We start from the raw sequence: 21,062 nt of genomic DNA, 5'->3' as shown, positions 1-21,062 counted from the left end.
TTGAAAGATGGTCGTGTAGGCAAAGGCCTTTTGTAGGCTGTGAATTTGTTGTCTGCAGGTTGGGAGCTGTGATTTGTTGTTTGAAAGATGGTCGTGTAGTTATTTGAAAGTTGGCAGGGAGCCAAGTTTTTCTGAAGTATTTTTGGATGATTAATCATAGGGGTGCAAGTTTGGCCCTGACCCGCCCTGAGTTCGAAACGGGTCAGGGCTGGATTTTCTAACCCTGAGGGCGGGCAGGGTTATTTTTTTCTGACCCTGACTCAGGTCGGGCGGGTTTTGGGTTAATACCTCGGGTACCCTGACCCAGCCCGACCCTGAGTTTTCTATTATAGAATTGAACCATCTGTGCATGTGTTCTTTTGCTAATGTTTTCTATTATCTTGGATTGATGTTTCTTTAGATTATTAGTATTAATTGTCTCTGTTGCCCGCATGTTGTTGAATTCATATTGTCTTATTTTGTTCCCTTTCTTTGTTTATTGATCATTTTGTTACATATGATAAGTGGTTGCTTTATTTTTGGCACTCTTAACAGGTATTTGCACTGGGGTCAATTAGGGCGGGCCAGGGCCAGCACAAATACCCTGTAGGGCGGGTAATGGGTTGAGGTTATCCGGCCCTGACTCAGGGTCAGGGCGGGTCAAGGCCTAGATAATGGGCTAGGGTTTTGAAAAACCCGACCCTGTTGCAGCCCTAATTAATCATGTCCTCTTCGTAATATAGAGGGACTGCACATTATGGGGAACCTTTATAGATTTGAGGGGTAGGGTCATCCTATGGAAATGATTTTTGGGCACAACCTTTTTATGTTGAACACGAGCGGACCTGCTCAAGTGCTGCCCTTGATATCTGATCCAACCTCTGAGAAACTTTAATGCCATGGGAGGATCAAATATCAAGTGCCGTACCTTTGAACACGAGCATGTTCTCTTGGACATTATATAATTTCACATATTAATATATTTGGTGAATGATGTGATGGTGATGTAATTTTGATAGTTTTTGGACATTATATAATTTCTCATATTAATATATTGGGAAGACTGCATTTATTCTTGATTTCCAATTCTCCAAAGATGACACAAAGTTGAAAATCGAAATGCCCTGCTATGGTCTTTGAATGTACAGAGTCAAATAGTACGTTATATGTGAAGGCTATATTTTTTGGGATTTGAGAACCAATTGTTATTCCAAACTGAAAATTAAACAAAGTGAATGTTGGACTCAAAATTAAACATTAATTTGAATCCAATAATTATTTTTAGACCCACAATCAGTTCTCTGCATCCGAAGGCCTTATTTTTTTGGATTTTGACAACTGATTGTGAGTCCAAAACGGATTATTAGACTCAAAATTATGTGTTTATTTTAGATTATGAGAACCGACTGTGAGTCCCAAACTCATTAGTAGACTAAAAATAAACATAATTTTCGGTCTAATAATCAGTTTGGGACTCACAATCAATTCTCAAAATCCGAAACAAAAGCCATTGGATTCTGAGAATTGATTTTGGGTCCTAAATTGATTATTTGACTCAAATTTACTTTAGTTTTTAGTCCAATAATCGGTTTCAGGGCTCACCATCTGTTGTCATAATCTCAAACAACAGGGCCTTAAACATATTCAAAATGAATAGGGCCAACGAATTATTTGATTCGACTGATTTCTAGCCAATCTGAGAACAATACAGATTAGACAGACGGCCAGAATGGGGTGCACTATGTAATATGGGAATGCTTCATTTTACAACGGGGTGCGAAGCAATTGCTCGTAAGCCTTGGGACATTGACACTCAACAATCTCAAGATAGTCTATCAAATCAATGGTCAAAATTTTTAAGAGCCCATCTTTTATCCAAATGCTATATGTTCAAAATTAGGCCCACATGAACTATCTCACAATGGGCTGTAAGAGCCCATCTTTTATCCAAATGCTAGATCATTTTTAAAAAATTGGGCCCACATGAACTATCCCACAATGGCCTGTACATGATGATGATCCTGATCATGGTTCACAAATAAAGTATACCGTTAACATTAGGTCAGGGCGGCTGAGTTCGTGGTCACGATAAAGTATACCCAGTCAAACGCGTACACGTTTTTGTTCCACGCAGACACTGGTAAAAGAAGGAAATTTCCACGCAGACACTGATAAGCAGCCCTAGTGGCTATATAATAAGGAACTGCAGACACATTTCCCCAATAAAATACACAAAAAAGCTCTCTCGTCTTTCCCTCATACAGTAATCTAATGGCACTCATCTCTCTCTTCTTGTTGTTTCTCTTTGCAACTCCTTTGGCAATAGCTCAACAAAACCAAACCAACCTAACCATAGGCTCCTCTCTCTTCCCCACAGGAAACACCACTTCATGGCTCTCACCTTCAACCCATTTTGCCTTTGGATTCTACAAACAAGGCAACGGCTTTGAAGTTGGAATATGGTTGGAGGCTGATCCAAACAAGACAGTCGTATGGACGGCGAACCGAGATGACCCACCTGTTTCTGAAAATGCTACATTGCTCTTAACCCATGATGGTTGGCTTCTTCTCAAAACTCCGGGTGGCCCAGACAAAAACATCACTGGTGCAGTTCAATCTGCTTCCTCGGCTTCGTTGCTAGATTCCGGCAACTTTGTTCTCTACAATTCTAGTTCCACAATCATTTGGGAAAGCTTTAGTTCTCCGACCGACACCATTTTAGGGGGTCAGCATCTGTTACCCAATCATAAGTTGTTTTCTAGCTACTCAGATACCGACCACAAGACTGGACGGTTTCAGTTGACAATGCAACTTGATGGCAATCTCGTGGCATACTATTTATATAGCATTCCAACTGCTCGAGATGCTTATTGGGCTTCTAATACTCCACTTACAGGACCCAATATAACACTCATTCTCGACAACCTCGGCCAATTATACCTTGCTAATTCTAGCAATCTAAATATGAAGAGTTTGGGGAATGGCATCATGAGTTCTAGCAATGGAACAGATGTTGTTTACCGTGCAACACTCGACACAGACGGGAATTTCCGGCTGTATTCTCACATTTTCTGGGGCGATGGTAGCTCGAGTATGTCGATTAGGTGGTCAGCTCTTTCAGATCGATGTTCAGCCAAAGGTTATTGTGGATTTAACAGCTACTGCACGAATACTCAACCTGACTGCATTTGTCTACCTGGTTTCAATTTTAGTGACCCAATTAATAAGTTTCAAGGCTGTGAGAGAAGCTTCCGGATTAAAGATTGTAACAGCAAGAAAGACGACGTAGCAAACTTCATTCAGACTCTGTATAGTAGTATTTCTTGGAGAGAAAACCCATACTATGTTGTACCATCCGATAGTGAAGAAGATTGCAGAAATGAGTGTCTAAGAGACTGTGAATGCGAGGTTGCGTGGTTCAGAGGGAATAGGTGCCAGAAATTTAGCCTTCCACTAACCTATGGGAAAAGAGATGAATCGACCAGCTTGATTACTTTTGTCAAAGTCGGCAATGAAAGTAGTACAATTCCAAGCCCGATCAATCCCTTCTCAAATGCAAACAACACAGGAACTTATCACACCAAAAAAGAGCTACGAATGGAGATTTTAATCATAGGTATAGTTCTCGCTACGTTCTCCATAGCCGTCTTTATAATCTCTGCTTTTCTTATCTACAGACACCGAGTTTACAGGTACAAAAAGCTGGAGGAAGCAAGGAATTTTAGTTTGACAGAGGAAATTGCTCTGCGGTTCTTCTCATATGAAGACCTACTCAAGGCAACAGATGGCTTCAAGGAAGAACTCGGGAAAGGCGCTTTTGGAACAGTTTATAAAGGCTCCTTATCCATTGGTGGCAGAGCCATCGCTGTAAAGAGACTGGAGAAAGTGATCGAAGAAGGGGAAAGAGAGTTTCGAGCAGAGACGAGAGCAATAGGAAGAACCCATCACAGGAACTTGGTCCGATTGCTCGGCTTCTGTGACGAAGGCTCTCATAGGCTTCTAGTTTATGAGTACATGTGCAATGGCTCACTTGCAAATCTCATCTTCAAGGCCCAAATACGCCCAGATTGGAATGAAAGGGTGAGAATTGCAATAGATGTGGCTCGAGGGATTCTCTATCTACACGAAGACTGCGAGCCTCATATCATCCATTGTGATATAAAGCCTCAAAACATACTCATGGATGATTCCTGGACTGCAAAGATATCAGATTTCGGGCTGGCGAAGCTGTTGATGCCAAATCAAACGAGAACCTTTACCCAAATAAGAGGGACAAGGGGTTACGTGGCTCCCGAATGGCACAGAAACAAACCTATATCTGTGAAAGCGGATGTCTACAGCTTTGGGATTGTGTTGTTGGAGATTGTCTTTTGTAGGAGGAATGTGGAGTTAGATTTTGCAGATGACGAGATTGTTTTATCTGAATGGGTGGATAGATACTTTTTGGATGGAGAGTTGGACAAGCTCTTGGGCGATGAAGTGGTGGAGAAGGCATCGCTGGAGAGGATGGTGAAGGTGGGATTGTGGTGTATTCAAGATGAAACCCATCTTCGCCCTTCTATGAAAACTGTGATTTTGATGTTGGAAGGGATTAAGGATGTTCCAATTCGTCCTTCTTCATCCTTTTCTGTAAGAAGTTATTGATATGCATGCATTACGTTGCTTATTTAAGAGTATAACTTCTATTCTGTTGTTTTTTTTTTGTTTTTTTTTGAGTGGTAAGAATAACTTGTGTTCTTGTACTATCTTTAGTTTATTTAAGATATTATCTTGTGTTAAAGGGAAAACTACTAAAAATCCCATGCATCAAAACGTGGATGCAAGAACCCGAAAATTTTCTTAATTACCTATCCAACAATCTCGTGCCTTAAATAACTTCGAAATTTTTCTTTAATGATTATACCCTTAATTATGGATAAAGTTTACTTTTGGTGATAAGATTATGGATAATATTGGTGCTACAGAAGTGAATAAAATTAAAATAAAAAGTTATTGGTGCTACACAAGTGAATAAGATTATGTCTATACAGTACTTTTTGAAAAATACTGGATCATACAGTCTTACACCATATAACATCTCCAAAGAGGTTTTAGTGCTAAAGGACCCGCCACCTTGAAGTTTCCAAAGTGTCCTTCTTCTTCCAAGCACAAAAAGGAGGGAATCGGAATACTCGAACTCCCTTCAATAGAGTTTTCTAATCAATTTGTTTCAAACCCTGAAAGATAATCAACGGTCCAAAACGTGTTTAGAAAAATGAGCAGTCCCACTGTCTTTTTTTTAATGGTAATGAATTAAATTAATAATGAAAGAGAAGGGGAAGACCCCGGAAATCCGAGATGATCAAGACCATACAAACCAAAAAAAAAAAAAAAAGGAAGAAGAAAGCAACATAAACGAACAACACATGAGCAGTCCCAATGTCTATATAAGGAATTGCAGATATCATTTCCCAAGAAAAATACAGAGTTGGCTTCTCTTTCTCGCACTCGGTGATCTAATGGCAGCCATCCCTCTCTTCTTGTTTTTTCTGTCCACAACTCCTTTGGCAATAGCTCAGCCAACATAACCTTAGGCTCTTCTCTCTTCCCCAGGAGAAACCCCACTTCATGGTTCTCACCTTCAAACCTTTTTGCCTTGGGATTCTACAAAGAACGCAATGGCTTTGCAATTGGAATGTGGTTGGAGGCTGATCCAAACAAGACAGTTGTATGGACAGCGAACTGAGACGACCCACCTGTTTCTGAAAATGCTACATTTCTCTTAACTCATGATGGTCAGCTTCTTCTCAAAACCCAGGGTGGCCCAGATAAAAGCATCACTGGTGCAGATCAATCTGCTTCCTCGGCTTCATTGCTTGATTCAGGCAATTTTGTTCTCTACGATTCCAATTCCACGATTATCTGGGAGAGCTTTAGTTCTCCCACCGACACCCTTTTAGAGTGTCAGCGTCTGTTCAACAATAATCAAGTGGTTTCTAGCTTCTCGGATACAGACCACAAGACGGGACGTTTTGGCCTCCCAATGCAAAGTGATGGCAGTTTTGTGTTATACCCTACGTATAGCATTCAGCATTCCAACTGCCACAGATGCTTATTGGAATTCTGGTGCTTTTGGTATCAGACCCAATATAACACTCATTCTCGACAACCAAGGTGGTCGAAGAAGGGGAAAGAGAGTTTCGAGCACAGACGAGAGCAATAGGAAGAACCCATCACAGGAACTTGGTCCGATTGCTCGCTTTTGTGACGAAGGCTCTCATAGGCTTCTAGTTTATGAGTACATGTGCAATGGCTCACTTGCAAATCTCATCTCCATGGTCCAAATACGGCCAGATTGGAACGAATGGGTGAGAATTGCAATAGATGTGGCTAGAGGGATTCTCTACCTACACGGAGACTGCGAGCCCCATATCATCCATTGCGATATAAAGCCTCAAAACATACTCATGGATGATTTCTGGACTGCAAAGATATCAGATTTCGGGCTGGTGAAGCTGTTAAATCCGAATCAAACGAGAACCTTTACCCAAATAAGAGGGACTAGGGGTTACGTGGCGCTAGAATGTGATACAAATCAGGCTCGGGGAGAGATTACAGAGGCTACTGATACAGATCAGGTTCAAGGGGAGACTACAGAGGCTACTGATACAGATCCTCAGCAGATTCGCACAAGTAATAGAGCAAGGAAGGGGCCTGTGTGGGCTAAAAATTACCAACTGTAATAAAGGGAACACATGCTTAGTTAGTTAGTTAGTTAGTTAGTTAGTTACAACTAGAGTTGTGTAGCCTATATCAAGAGGTATTGTAATTTCAGAAGGTAATAAAAAGTTGAATCACATTTCTTTGTTTTTTCTTTTCTCACTTCATCCCTTTCTTAATGTTAACAGGTTACGACCTGTTAGGGGAAAGAACTGCTAAATCTGAACCAGAGATGGCTCCTGGAACAGAGTTTTAGAAGAAATTGCAGAGATTTTTGCGTAAGAACAGATGAGAGGAGGGAAGAAGAAAGAAGAAGAAAGGGTTAAAGTGAGAAAAGAAAAAACAAAGAAATGTGATTTAACTTTTTATTACCTTCTGAAATTACAATGCCTCTTGATATAGGCTACACAACTCTAGTTGTAACTAACTAACTAACTAACTAACTAACTAATCATGCTTTCCCTTTATTACAGTTGGTAATATTTAGCCCACACAGGCCCCTTCCTTGCTCTATTACTTGTGCGAATCTGCTGAGGATCGGTATCAGTAGCCTCTGTAGTCTCCCCTTGAACCTGATCTGTATCAGTAACCCCTGTAATCTCCCCCTGAGCCTGATTTGTATCAGAATGGCACAGAAACAAACCAATAACAGTGAAGGCGGATGTGTATAGCTTTGGGATTGTGTTGTTGGAGGTAGTCTGTTGTAGGAGGAATGTGGAGTCAAATGCTGCAGATGAACAGATTGTTTTATCCAAGGTTTAAAATTTTGGTTTCGGTAACCAATTCGGACCCCACCAAAAACCGAAATTTCGGACCAAAATTTGGTAATTTGGTTCCAAATTCCGGACCCAAAATTTGAAATTTCGGACCGAAATTCCGAAATTTTGTAACACTTTTTTTTTTTAATAAATAATGTCATTAAACCGAAATTTCGCGAAAAATGGAATTTCAGAAAATTCCGGTTTCAGTCCCCACGGGTATCCGAAATTTCGGATTTCGGTCGAAATTTTAAACCATGGTTTTATTTGAATGGGTGTATAGTTGCTTTTTGGATGAAGATTTGGGTAAGCTCTTGGGCGGTGAAGTGGTGGAGAAGGCAACATTGGAGAGGATGGTGAAGGTGGGATTGTGGTGTATTCAAGACGAACCCCATCTTCGCCCTTCTATGAAATATGTGATTTTGATGTTGGAAGGGAATAAGGATGTACCAATTCTTCCATCTCCACCTGTAAGTAGTTATCGATACGCATGTATTACGTTATTTTATTTAAGAGAATATATTGTGTTCTTGTACTATCATTAGTTTATTTAAGAGATTATCTTGTGTTAATGTAAAGGGAAAACTGCTAAAAAACCCCTACATGAATACTTAAGTAGAAGAATCCCCAAAAAACTTCTTAATCACCTATACTACAATCGTGTGCCTTATATAACTTTGAATTTTTTTCTTTATTTATTATACCTTTAATTATAGATAAAGTTTACTTTTGGTTAGAAGGTTATGGATAATATCGATGCTACACAAGTGAATAAAACTATGAATAATATAAAATGAAGAGAATTCTGGAATTGCACCTTGCATTCCTCTAAAAAGACGGTAAAGAAAAACCACAAACAGATGAATGGTGGTTGTTGAAAACATGTGTTCGTGGTGAATAATGTTTTTGTAAGAAGATACCATCATCCAATGTGAAATATGGTTTACAAATGTCAGAATTCTCAGCTCCAACTGTTGGCAAATCAGATTATCCATTACTTAAGAAATTGTCAACAAAGATTGAATCTACTAAACTTCCTTTTAGTTTCAAGCTGAGAGATTTGCAGCCTTTCCTTCGCAGCACAAGGAGCTAAGCTAAATGCTGACAGATAAATTCGTCATTGCATCTGGAAACTAGTCCTCTTTACAGAGCAATGTCAACCAAAACTGGTTGCAAGTTGGGGGTTTTGATATCGATGATGATAGAGTTTCTGATAAATCTGTCATTTGTTGGTATTTTCTTCATCCTCAAAACTTAGATTCAAAGCCTGCAACTTAAAGACTGATCCTTGTATGATCACGAGTAAATTGGAAGCCACTTCTGTAGCTTGTACGGTGGTCTGTTTTGTTAACTGCAGAGAGATGCAAGTCACTTAAGTATATGCATTACCTGTGTTGTCCCCAGATGTTTTCTGCATTTCATTACATTTGAAAGTCGAGGGCAACAAATTGGAAAACTATAACATGCATCAAGTCGACTTCCATTTTTTATATTATTTTGAAAGTTAATTAAATGTCAAAGAAGGAAGGAAAATTGGGTTTATGAATCAACTTACTTGCCTAACAAAAAGAGGAAATTTTTTTTGTAAGAGTGACAGAGATATTGCTATCTTATGGACTCAATCTAAGAGATCCTTCAACTCTAAAGAAAAAAGAAAACTAGGATGGCGTGGGGAAATTGTCAGTTTGACTATTAAGCCAAGTAAATTATTAAGTCCCAATTAACAGGGACAGAAGGAAAAAAAAAACTTTTCTCATCACTGGAAGTCCACTAGCTCATGCACCTTCACAAGGTAACACGATTTAAACATGCTAGTAGTGAGATCATAGTTGGGATCCTCTCATCAAGCCGACAGTTTAAGACGGAATAAACCGCAGCATGAAAGATCATGGATTTAATGCTAGAAATATCCAAAAAAGATTTGTTCTGACAAACATTCTCTAACTAAGCAAATAAATATTCTGAAAAAATGGTTACATTTTTAGACAGAGTTTTCAGATAATATTTATTAGCTTAAAGGATTCCCATCATATCTGAACAGATTATTATCAAATAAAGTTATTTGCAAATGTACCTCAACACATGCAATTCCCTCAAGGACCTGAACTTATAGATCGCTGACACCCTCTTGGTCCTACACCTTGAAGGGAAAAAATCAATAGGATAAATCGATATAAACGAAATGAATATTTTAAAAAGGGATAAAGGTTACACCTGTAGAGCCTTTGTCACAGTAGAGACAGCTGATTCACTCATTGTTCCTTCTGCATTAACATTTGAAAGAGGAAGATCGATAAAGATAAACTAAATAATATCATAATTGCATCTGCAGTTGTTAAATACTTAAAAATGAAAACACCTATACTAAAAATGATATTAAATACTTAGAAAAGAAAACAGATATAATATACAAGGATGAACAGCTTCCAAAACATAATAGAAATGAAAGAGAAGGGACTTCGAGACCAGCTCCCCTTAAGAGATCATTTAGATCACTCATAACAATATGATTACATGTTATCACTCAAACCACATCATCAAAAGGATGGATAGCTTTGGAGTGAAACTTAAACACATGCATGCCTAACAAAGATAATGAGGAACAAAATAAAAGAGTGATTGGAGAGTTTAAAAAGTCCCAAACACTTGAAAGAAATAAGCCCAATTAAAATATCAATCAAAAGTTCTCTCATACCCAATCTTGAAAACCAATTCTTTGTAGAGCTGGGGAACCGACCAAAATATCCTTAATCAAGGCAATGAAGACCAACACAAGGCCAAGGGGTTTCAAATGAATCTCCATGGTAAAACCTCATTGTTTTAAGAGATATTACATTGGGGGTGCCAATTATAGGATGCAACCATGTAAGCTCGCTGTTTCTAGCAACATATCTTAGTTGCTTTAATGAGCATCAAATGAGAATAAGTGAGACTCGGTTATTCCATTTTTTACCCCACCTGTGATTTGAGTTCAGCCCATTGGGCTATTCCCCATGGGTATAACAAACCAGTGTTTATCTTATCCTTGGAAAGACTCAGGCTTGAACAGCTTATCCATGGATTTGTATCCCCATGGTAAACAACCGTTTAGACAACCCCCGCTAAGACCTGCAGAAGAAACCCCCGTTTACAAAATTCCATTCCAAGGCTTTGGGTGAAGCCCAAAAACCTACCCAGGCAAGTGCTTAGACTTTGGAAGACAATTTGACTACCCAGCCCAATGATGATGCCGGTAGCAATTTGGGCAACTCAACAGTGGGGAGAGCTTCTGCAAAACCCTTAAGGGCCGTTTGGAATTTGGATACGTGGATTTTAGAATCAAGGTTTTAGTTTCAAAATAGAGTAAAAGGTCATGATCAAGCTGCTGGTATGCTGTCCTGGTAGCGTTTCTTGGATTTTAAGTAAGAAAACCAGGTTTTAACCTGGAAACATGGTACCATCGCCAGCTCTCTTGCTGTCAGAAAGAAGGTCTAGAAATCAGAAAACGACAGCTGCTCTCTTTCTTCTCTTGTCTCCCATGTCCCAACTACAATTTTGAGGAAATCCAGGATTCTAAAATACGCTTATCCAAACCGCCCCTTAAGGTTGATAAGGTTGATATAAATATGTTACCATGTTTCTTTCTGTCTCTGAATCTCCAAACATGCATCGGTACAATTGAAATAAAAATAAAAATTACGTAAAAGAAGGAAGTGGAAACAAATGAAACCTCTCTTTCAATATGCAAATTTCCAAACTGCATTTCATCAAAAAATAAAATAAAAGGTCAAATGTTCTGTGAGAAAATCAAGACTGACCATTTTATAATTTGTATCCATGAACAAATTTCTCCATATAATTCTCTAAATCTTTTAAAGAAATATTTCTAAAATGCCAACCTTCCAAGGTAAGCACTTCTACATCGAGCTCCTTAATGACGGCTGCCCATCGAAGTTGCATTAAAACGCTCCCTGTTTGAGCCCCATAACAGTGTCAATGTTCATCGGAAATCAATTTCCACCCTGTTCGAATCAATATACAATAAAAATGATTAACTAGCCTATTTTCCAAACCTTCTCTTTAGTGTAGTAGTGCCACGGCCAACCCGTAATGGTTTGAAACTGCAGGTCACTGAGGGGTCCCACTTGAGAAAGAAAATCAAAGAATCCATTTCCCCCTCAAGAAAAGTTGCAACAGCTGCCACTCCACAGATGGTTGCAAAGTTGGCGACTGAGGTGAAGCCACACTTCGTTCAGCATAATGCAAATTACCCAACAAGGGTTGTAGAAATCTGCAATTCTCCCACACCTTATATATCAATCTTCAAAAAAGCAATAAAGAAAAAGAAAAAGTGACCCACATTCCAAACGTCCTCGATAAATACAATTCCAACATACTGACCCATCAGGCCAGCTCAAAATGAAAGGCAACTACTTCAGCAATACTCTCCTTATCTTCCTTATGTATACAGCGAATGACCAAATGGCGAGCCCAGCCGAGATATAAAGCAAAACAACACCAGAAATAACTAGAATGCCTGGCCCCATTAGACTGCATTCCACGGATAAAAAGAGCAAATGATTAAAAGTTTTTCCAACATCCCTGCTGGAAAAAAAAACTGATCAGGAAAGATATGTGAACAGCAAGGAAGATGATGACGAACCTGCTATCTCTGGCAGCCAGAAGGATAGTTAGTGCCGTCATTTGTGTTGCTTTTTTCCATTTCTCCAAGTTGTTTACAGCAACAGACTACCAATAATAGTCAACGGTCAGTCGATAATATGTAAATTTCAACTAAAACTTTACAAATGCTTGCAACAAAATTGTGTAATATGTGCATGTTCATGGGCTCCGGCAATGGGACCCATACTGCATTACAGGAGAGGGGTGTTGGGCATGGTTGTCCGATCGTGGACGCCAACAGATGCAGACATATTGCTCAATTTTGTCCTCTGGCACAGATTGCTATCATTCATCCTAGGACTTTTATGAACAAGAGAGTCATCACAGAAAGATATGCTGACATTGTTATCTATAAAAGAAAATGCAAATAGTGGAATTACTTTATTGGAAAAAACAAGTTAACATAAACACAATCTTAGTAGAAAACATAAAAAGTAAAATACTAAAATTATATCCTCAATGTAGAATTTATGGAATCCAATTTGCTTTCCATAAGTTCCCATGTTACTTGACAGAAGGCTTTCTGTTTTTTAATATAGTAGCTATTTTCAAATGTCACAATAAAATTCCTACGATAGAGGTGTGTAACCTTCCTTGCATAAACAAGAAAGTTCACTGTTAATGATGAAAGAAATCAAGAACGAATTGATGAAAAAACCAAAATATGGTTCACTTTACTCCGACTATCAAAAACATGCTTTTTAATATAGTAATAAGAATTCGTAGATTTATTGTGACTCGTTGTCCTTGTCCAAAGCACTTATTTTACAACTTATTTGGGAAATAAGAGCCAAATATTTGTTGATAGATGCAATTATATATGATTTAAAGTGAAGCCAAAGAAAAATTTGCTTCTAGTTTTTGAGTACATGGGCAATGGCTCACTTGCAAATCTCATCTTCAATGAGTAAATACGCCCAGATTGGAACGAAAGGGTGAGAATTGCAATAGATGTGGCTCGAGGGATTCTCTATCTACATGAAGACTGCGAGCCTCATATCATCCATTGTGATATAAAGCCTCAAAACATACTCATGGATGATTCCTGGACTGCAAAGATATCGGATTTCGGGCTGGCGAAGCTGTTGATGCCAAATCAAACGAAAACCTTTACCCAAATAAGAGGGACAAGGGGTTACCTGGTTTCCGAATGGCACAGTAACAAACCTATATCGGATGTCTACAGCTTTGGGATTATGTTGTTGGAGATTGTCTTTTGTAGGAGGAATGTGGAGTTAGATTTTGCAGATGACGAGATTGTTTTATCTGAATGGGTGTATAATTGCGTTTTGGATGGAGAGTTGGGTAAGCTCTTGGGCGGTGAAGTGGTGGAGAAGGCAACATTGGAGAGGATGGTGAAGGTGGGATTGTGGTGTATTCAAGACGAACCCCATCTTCGCCCTTCTATGAAAACTGTGATTTTGATGTTGGAAGGGATTAAGGATGTACCAATTCTTCCATCTCCATCCTTTTCTGTAAGTAGTTATTGATATGCATGTATTACGTTGTTTAGTTTAGATTATAACTTCTATTCTGTTGGTTTTTTTTTTTTTTTTGAATGGTAAGAATAACTTGTGTTCTTGTACTATGTTTAGTTTATTTAAGAGAATATCTTGTGTTAAAGGGAAAACTACTAAAAATCCCATGCATCAAAGCGTGTATACAAGAACCCCCAAAAATTTCTTAATTACCTATACTACAATCTCGTGCCTTAAATAACTTTGAAATTTTTCTTTATTGATTATAACCTTAATTATGGATAAAGTTTACTTTTGGTGATAAGATTATGGATAATAATGGTGCTACACAACCTTAATTATGGATAAAGTTTACTTTTGGTGATAAGATTATGGATAATATTGGTGCTACACAAGTGAATAAAATTAAAATAAAAAAGTTATTGGTGCTACACAAGTGAATAAAATTGTGGATAATATAAAAAGAAAAGAAGTCTGCACCTTGCATCCTCTTAAAAGCCAGTAAAAAAAAAACCACAAACAGATGAATGGTGGTTGTTGAAAACATCTGTTCATGTTTAATAATGGTTTTGTAAGAAAATACCAACATCCAATGTAAAATATGGTTCTCAGCTCCAACTGCTGGCAAATCAGATTATCCATTACTCAAACAAATTGTCGGCAAAGACTGAATCTATAAAACTGCCTTAAAGGCATTTTTAGTCTTTTTACCATACAGCACGCAATTTCCACGTGATTTTAGAATTAGCCGTCTCAGAAATAAAAGGCAGGGCCAAATGTCGTTTACGAATTTAAGAAAACGTATCTGTTTTTTGTAGTCAAACGCGTTTTTGTTCGTTCCACGCAAAGAAGTTTTTATATGGTGTAAGCCCGTATAGAGTTTTGATATTATTATCCGGTGTAAGCTCATATCTATTGAGGAACAGCATATTATGAACACCTCTATAAATCGGCCGGTTGGGATCATCCTATGGAAACAATTTTTGGTGCACAACCTATTTACGTTATAGCCCATCAAATGGACGGTTTGGATCATCCTATGTCCGTACAATACTTTTTGAAAAATACTGGATCATACAGTCTTACACCCTATAAAATCTCCAAAGAGGTTTTAGTGCTAAAGACCCGCCACCTTGAAGTTTCCAAAGTCTCCTTCTTCCAAGCACAAAAAGGAGGGAATCGGTATACTCGCACTCCATTCAATAGAGTATTCTAATCAATTTGTTTCAAACCCTGAAAGATAATCAACAGTCCAAAACGTGTATAGAAAAACTGAGCATTCCCACTGTCTTTTTTTTAACGGTAATGAATTAAATTAATAATGAAAGAGAAGGGGAAGACCCCGGCAATCCAAGATGATCAAGACCATACAAACCAAAAAAGAAGAAGAAAGCAACATAAACAAACAACACATGAGCAGTCCCAATGTCTATATAAGGAATTGCAGATATCATTTCCCAAGTAAAATACAGAGTTGGCTTCTCTTTCTCGCACTCGGTGATCTCATGGCAGCCATCCCTCTCTTCTTGTTTTTTCTGTCTACAACTCCTTTGGCAGTAGCTCAACCAAACCAAACCAAACCAATCTAACCTTAGGCTCTTCTCTCTTCCCCACGAGAAACCCCACTTCATGGTTCTCACCTTCAAACCTTTTTGCCTTTGGATTCTATTGCAGTTGGAATATGGTTGGAGGCTGATCCAAACAAGACAGTGGTACGGACAGCGAACCGAGACGACCCACCTGTTTCTGAAAATGCTACATTACTGTTAACTCATGATGGTCAGCTTCTTCTCAATACCCTGGGTGGGCCAGATAAAAGCATCACTGGTGCAGATCAATCTGCTTCCTCGGCTTCATTGCTTGATTCAGGCAATTTTGTTCTCTACAATTCCAATTCCACGATTATCTGGGAGAGCGTTAGTTCTCCCACCTACACCCTTTTAGGGGGTCAGCGTCTGTTCAACAATAATCAGTTGGTTTCTAGCTTCTCAGATACAGACCACAAGACGGGACGTTTTGGCCTCCCAATGCAAAGTGATGCAATCTTGTGTCATACTCATACCCTACATATAGCATTCCAACTGCCTCAGATGCTTATTGGAATTCTGGTACTTTTGGTAACAGACCCAATATAACACTCATCCTCGACAACCTTGGCCAATTATACCTGGCTAATTCTAGCGATGCCAATGTAAAGAGCCTGGGGAATGGCACCAATTGTAGCAATGGAATAACTGTTGTGTACCATGCAACAGTTGACACGGACGGGAATTTCCGCTTGTATTCTCACATTTTCGGGGAGGACGGTAGCTCGACTATGTCAATCAATTGGGAGGCCCTTTCAGATAAATGTTTAGTCAAAGGTTCTTGCGGATATAACTGCTACTGCACTTTTATTGATACTCATCCTGATTGCATTTGTCTACCTGGTTTCAATTTTAGTGACCCAATTCATAAGTTTCAGGGCTGTCAGAGGATCTACGGTATCGAAGGTTGTAACAGCAAGAAAAACAACATAACATACTCCATTCAATCTTTAATGAATTTGGTTTGGAAAGAAAGTTCATACTATGCTGTACCATCAAACGGTGACGAAGATTGCAGCAATAAGTGTCTAAGTGACTGTCAATGCGAGGCTGCAATATTCGATGGGCAGAAATGCATGAAATCAAGGCTTCCACTGCAATATGGGAGAAGAAATGAATCAACCAACACGAGTATTACTTTTGTCAAAGTCGGCGATGAAAGTAGTATGATTCCGAGCACAATCGATACCTTCTCAAATGTGACCAAGACAGGGAATTGTGGCAACAAAAAAGAGCTGCGAATTGAGATTGTAATCATAAGTATAGTTCTCGCTATGTTCACCATAGCCCTCTTTATAGTCTCTGCTTTTCTTATCTATAGACACCGAGTTCATAGGTACACAATGTAAAACAAACAAAAGGAATGGAGAATGAAGATGCCAATGTTTTGGAGAATTAGTTGCTTGCCACTTTGGTTGCATCCTATGTATATTTATAATTGCATTTATAAAGAATGAATTAGTAACCAAATATAGATGCTAAATTGTTGTGCCATCCAATCTCCTAATGAGGAAAGGAAAAGCCGTGGTTGGAGTAGTCCAATCACCCAAAAAGGAAACAAATTTGCATACAAACAAATATACCTGCTGTCAATAAATGCATGCGATTGACAAGATTAAAGGCTATCTTTTATCCCCCACCCTCAAACTCAGTGTGGTTGATGGGAAGACCCTTTGTAAGACCATATGCAATTTGGTCATTGTTGTGAATGTACTGGACTTGATAGGCATCGCAAGCAGCCCGTTTTAGAACAAAGTGATAGTCGACCTTTATATGTTTGGTACAAGCAAGAAAGATGAGATTTGCCACGAGAGACGTAGCACTGAGATTGTCACAAGAGAGAGTGGGACGTGTTCGGGGTGAATTCCCATGTCAATGATGATGGCATGAACCCAACAGAGATCAGCGGTGACGGTAGCCATGGCCTGATATTTGGCTTCAATGCAAGATTTAGGGAGATGATTTTTTCACCCCCACCCCCCTTTTAACGTGATTTGACATCAAAAAGCGTTAAAGTCTGCCACAATTCACGTTAAACGGGGGTGGGGGGTTTGAAAAAATCATCTCTCCAGATTTAGCTACAATTGGCTGTCATTTAAGATGGTCACCAGATGGTCTATAAAATATGTGCAAACTTCAGTCATTTAAGATAGAAATCGAATTGGCAATTCTGACTGATTTTACACTCTCTTCTACACTCCTACAAAAATCCCCAAGTATTTCTACATACTGTTTTTCTTTTGTTTACTGTTCTAGATACTGTTTTTCTGCAGAAACAGAATCTAGAGATTTCTCTAAGGCTTGAAATTTCGGAAGGGTATTTCGGGTTTGATTCCGCTAGTGCTACGCGTCATCAAACATTAGTAGGGCTTCCCTACTAGGTTTCATTGTATCTTGGAGGCAATTCGCGGATCCCCTTTGCACACTACTAGTGGGGGCGAATCTTGTCTTAAGGAAAGTGATATCACGCCTTGAAGCAACAAGTTTCTGTTTTCTATCATCAACAGTACCCTCAACAAATTTTCCAACAATCTTAAGACAAGATTTTACTACTGTTGTTTCAATGGCACTTTATTCAGTTCGTCAAATGACCCAAGACTTTGTCAAACTCGAACGTTTCGACAAAGGAAATTTCAAGCGCTGGCAGAAGAAGTTGCACTTCATTTTGACATCACTCAAAGTGGTCCATGTTCTCACTACTCTAAAGCCGTCAGCAAATGAAAATGAAACTTTGGCGGAGGCTCGTGCAAGGATGAAGTGGGAACAGGATGACTACATTTGCAAAGGGCACATCCTAAATGCTATGTCAGATACACTATTTGACATATATCAAGGCATGGGATCAGCAAGTGAAATCTGGAATGCACTTGAAGCCAAATACTTGGCGGAAGATGCCAGTAGCAAGAAATTCACTGTGAGTCAATTTTTAAATTTTAAAATGGTAGATGATAAGTCTGTTATTGATCAATTACATGAAATACAACATGTAATTAATCAAATTCATTTGCAAGGCATCCTTCTTGATGATTCCTTCATTGTCCCGTCAATTATTGACAAACTTCCACCAAATTGGAAAGACTTTAGAAAAAGTCTAAAACACAAGAAAGAGGAAATGTCTATTGAAGACTTGGCTCAATGCCTCAGGATTGAGGAAGAGTCAAGAATCAGAGACAAGAAAGAAAATGAAACTGTATCCTCTAAGATCCATTTGGTGGAAAATGTCAAGAATTCGAACCAACAAAGAAAAGGCAATTGGAAGAGAAACAAACACCCTGAAAAGAATACTAATAAGAATAAGAAAAGAAAGGGTGCTTGTTTCAACTGTGGCAAACCAGGCCATTACAAGAATGAGTGCCGACTTCTTAAGGATAAGAAGTTGGGTGCACCAACAGACAAAGAAAAGTTTGTCGCCATGATTTCAGAGGCAAATATGCTTGAAGATGGCAATGATTGGTGGATTGACTCTGGTGCGACGATGCATGTCTGTAAAGACAGGAACCTGTTTTCAACTTATGAAACAGTTGAAGATGGAAGCGTGTTATACATGGGAAATTCGTCGACAGCAGAAGTCAAAGGGAAGGGCAAGGTGGAACTTGAGTTCACATCCGGCAAGCGACTCACTCTAACCGGTGTCTACCATGTACCAGAAGTTAGAAAGAACTTAGTGTCTGGAAGCATTCTCAACAAGAATGGCTTCAAACTTGTATTTGAATCTGACAAGTTCATTCTTTCTAAGGGGGGTACTTTTGTTGGGAAGGGATATATGTATGAAGGGATGTTCAAACTTAATATCAATAAAGTGAATGTCTTTGCTTATGTTTTGGATTCTTCTTTATCTTTATGGCATAATCGTTTAGGACATGTAAATACTAGGAAAATGAATGATATGGTTAAGTTAACCTTAATTCCTAAATATGAAAATGACTCAGTAGATAGATGTAAAACATGCATGCAAACCAAGATAATCACTAAGTCATTTCCTAAAGTAGATAGAACTTCTAACTTGTTAGATTTAATTCATAGTGATGTATGTGACATACATAGTGTTCCCACAAAGGGAGGTAAAAAGTACTTTGTTACATTTATTGATGATTATTCTAGGTACTGTTATGTTTATCTACTTAGTCATAAAGATGAGGTTTTAGAAAAATTTAAGATTTATAAAACTGAAGTAGAAAACCAATGTATAACAAGCATTAAATGTCTCAGATCAGATAGAGGTGGTGAATATCACTTTCCTCATTTCTGTGAATCAGTAGGCCATGAATCTTCTGCCCCTTATACACCACAACAAAATGGTGTAGCAGAAAGGAAGAATAGGACACTTACTGAAATGATTAATGCTATGCTTGTTAATTCTGGTTTAAATAAAAGTTTTTGGGGTGAAGCCTTACTTACAGCTTGTCACATTTTGAATAGGGTACCAAGTAAGAAATCTGATATAACCCCTTATGAATTGTGGAAGAAAAGGAAACCAAACTTAAGTTACCTTAAAGTTTGGGGTTGTAGATCTATAGTTAAAGTCTCTAAACCTAAGTTAAGAAAATTAGGTGAAAGGGATATTGAGTGTATCTTTTTGGGATATGCTAGTCACAGTAAGGCCTATAGGTTCTTAGTTATAGAACCTAATGATTTCATAGATGTCAATACCATAATTGAATCTAGAGATGCATTTTTCTATGAAAATAGGTTCACTTCAATTCCTAAAGAAATTGAACCTACAACTTCTGTAGATCATCCTTTAGAATCACAAACAGAAGTTGGTGAACCTAGTGTACAACCTAGTAAAATAAGAAGAAGTTCAAGAGATAGAAGGGATAGGAGTTTTGGCCCTGACTTTGTAACCTACCTGGTAGAAGGGACAAGGGAAAAACTCCAAGGTTCTGTCTTGTTAAACTTAAGCATAGAAAGTGACCCTCAAACCTATGGAGAAGCCATAAAGTCACAAGATGTTGCTTTTTGGAAAGAAGCAATTAATGACGAAATGGATTCTTTCATGGGTAATAAAACTTGGATTTTGATTGATCTACCACCTGGGTCTAAACCTATAGGATGTAAATGGATCTTCAAGAAGAAGATCAATGTAGATGGGACCATTGTAGACACCCCATTTTGACCGTACCCTAATCTCTCCATGTTTGTGCAAAAACCCCATCGAATCAATGAGATAGGACCTCAAATTTCACCCCAAGCTAGGTTAGGGTCTTACCAAGCTCCCTGCAAAATTTCGTCGAATTCCGAGGGCGTTTGCCTAGCGAACGAGACGGGTCGAGATTGTGCTGTAGTGTAAATCGCAGAGGGGGGGTGCATTTATCCTGGAGAGGGTTGTGCATGGCCGAATAGGACGCGATTCTAATGTGCGCCTATCAAAAATCTCATAAATGGAGTGCCAATATCACCCATATTTTCTTATAAAAAGTATAAAAAAAATCGTAGAAAGGAGAGAGACCTCATTTTTTTCAGATCTGGAGAAGAGGGAGGACGAGAGCTTTCCCCAAAGCTCAAACCCTATTTCCCATTTTCTTCTTTCCGATAGATCTCCGGCTTAGCTCCGGCTAATTTCTGATCATGAAATTTCTGATTTTCTTCTTCTCCTTCTTCTGTGAATCTATTGATTTCTCTGTGTGTTCCCTTTAGAAACCTTAGTTTCATAAAACCGTAGATTTGCTCATCCCAAAAAACCTCAGATCTGTGAAAGAAGAAAAAAAAAAAAAAAAAAAATTCGTTTCAAACGAAGAAAGAGCGAAACAGAGAGAGAGTGGGTTTTGATCGTCTTCTCCGATCATTTCACCTGAGATCCAGCAATACTCCGGCCGGCGGTAGCCGCACATCTTCTCCGGCAGGGTTTCATGAGTTGCAATAGAGAGAGGAGTTGATTTCCAAATCTGAGCGAAAATCTG

The 21,062-nt window shown here is 38.7% G+C and overlaps 2 protein-coding genes and 2 pseudogenes across 6 annotated transcripts in view; 3 read left to right on the top strand and 1 right to left on the bottom strand.

The window, feature by feature from the left end:
- The first annotated feature begins 2,050 nt into the window (after positions 1-2,050).
- On the top strand, positions 2,051-4,721 carry LOC143879359 (G-type lectin S-receptor-like serine/threonine-protein kinase LECRK4). Its single transcript, XM_077381716.1, has one exon. The coding sequence runs from the start codon at positions 2,251-2,253 to the stop codon at positions 4,621-4,623; it is 2,373 nt and encodes a 790-aa protein (XP_077237831.1). The 5' UTR covers positions 2,051-2,250; the 3' UTR covers positions 4,624-4,721.
- Positions 4,722-4,860: 139 nt separating this feature from the next.
- LOC143878145 (uncharacterized) lies at positions 4,861-8,529 on the top strand (annotated as a pseudogene).
- Positions 4,936-21,062, bottom strand: part of LOC143879360 (cardiolipin synthase (CMP-forming)-like) — a 54,508-nt gene continuing 38,381 nt past the window's right edge. The window contains exons 6-12 of one of the 5 annotated variants that reach the window (XR_013251212.1): positions 12,079-12,164; positions 11,817-11,966; positions 11,489-11,706; positions 11,315-11,386; positions 9,651-9,700; positions 9,511-9,570; positions 8,230-8,787 (exon numbers count right to left, since the gene is read on the bottom strand). The gene's annotated coding sequence lies outside the window, so the exon portion shown is untranslated. Of the gene's footprint in view, positions 5,196-8,229; positions 8,788-9,510; positions 9,577-9,650; positions 9,701-11,314; positions 11,967-12,078; positions 12,165-21,062 lie in introns of those variants that run through there. The other 4 variants (XR_013251210.1, XR_013251208.1, XR_013251211.1 and 1 more) reach the window with 4 other exon arrangements.
- Positions 12,248-13,588, top strand: LOC143878081 (G-type lectin S-receptor-like serine/threonine-protein kinase LECRK2; annotated as a pseudogene).

Source organism: Tasmannia lanceolata, unplaced genomic scaffold (genome assembly GCF_043159265.1).
Source record: "Tasmannia lanceolata isolate RefF3 unplaced genomic scaffold, GAP_Taslan_0.1 ptg000006l, whole genome shotgun sequence".
Classification (NCBI taxonomy): Eukaryota; Viridiplantae; Streptophyta; class Magnoliopsida; order Canellales; family Winteraceae; genus Tasmannia; species Tasmannia lanceolata.
Note: the sequence above shows the minus strand (reverse complement) of the source record. Positions and strands in the feature narration are given on the sequence as shown.

What these genes read in the sequence shown, in the direction of transcription:
- LOC143879359 (XM_077381716.1), top strand. Translation starts at nt 2,251, where the DNA reads ATGGCACTCATCTCTCTCTTCTTGTTGTTTCTCTTTGCAACTCCTTTG.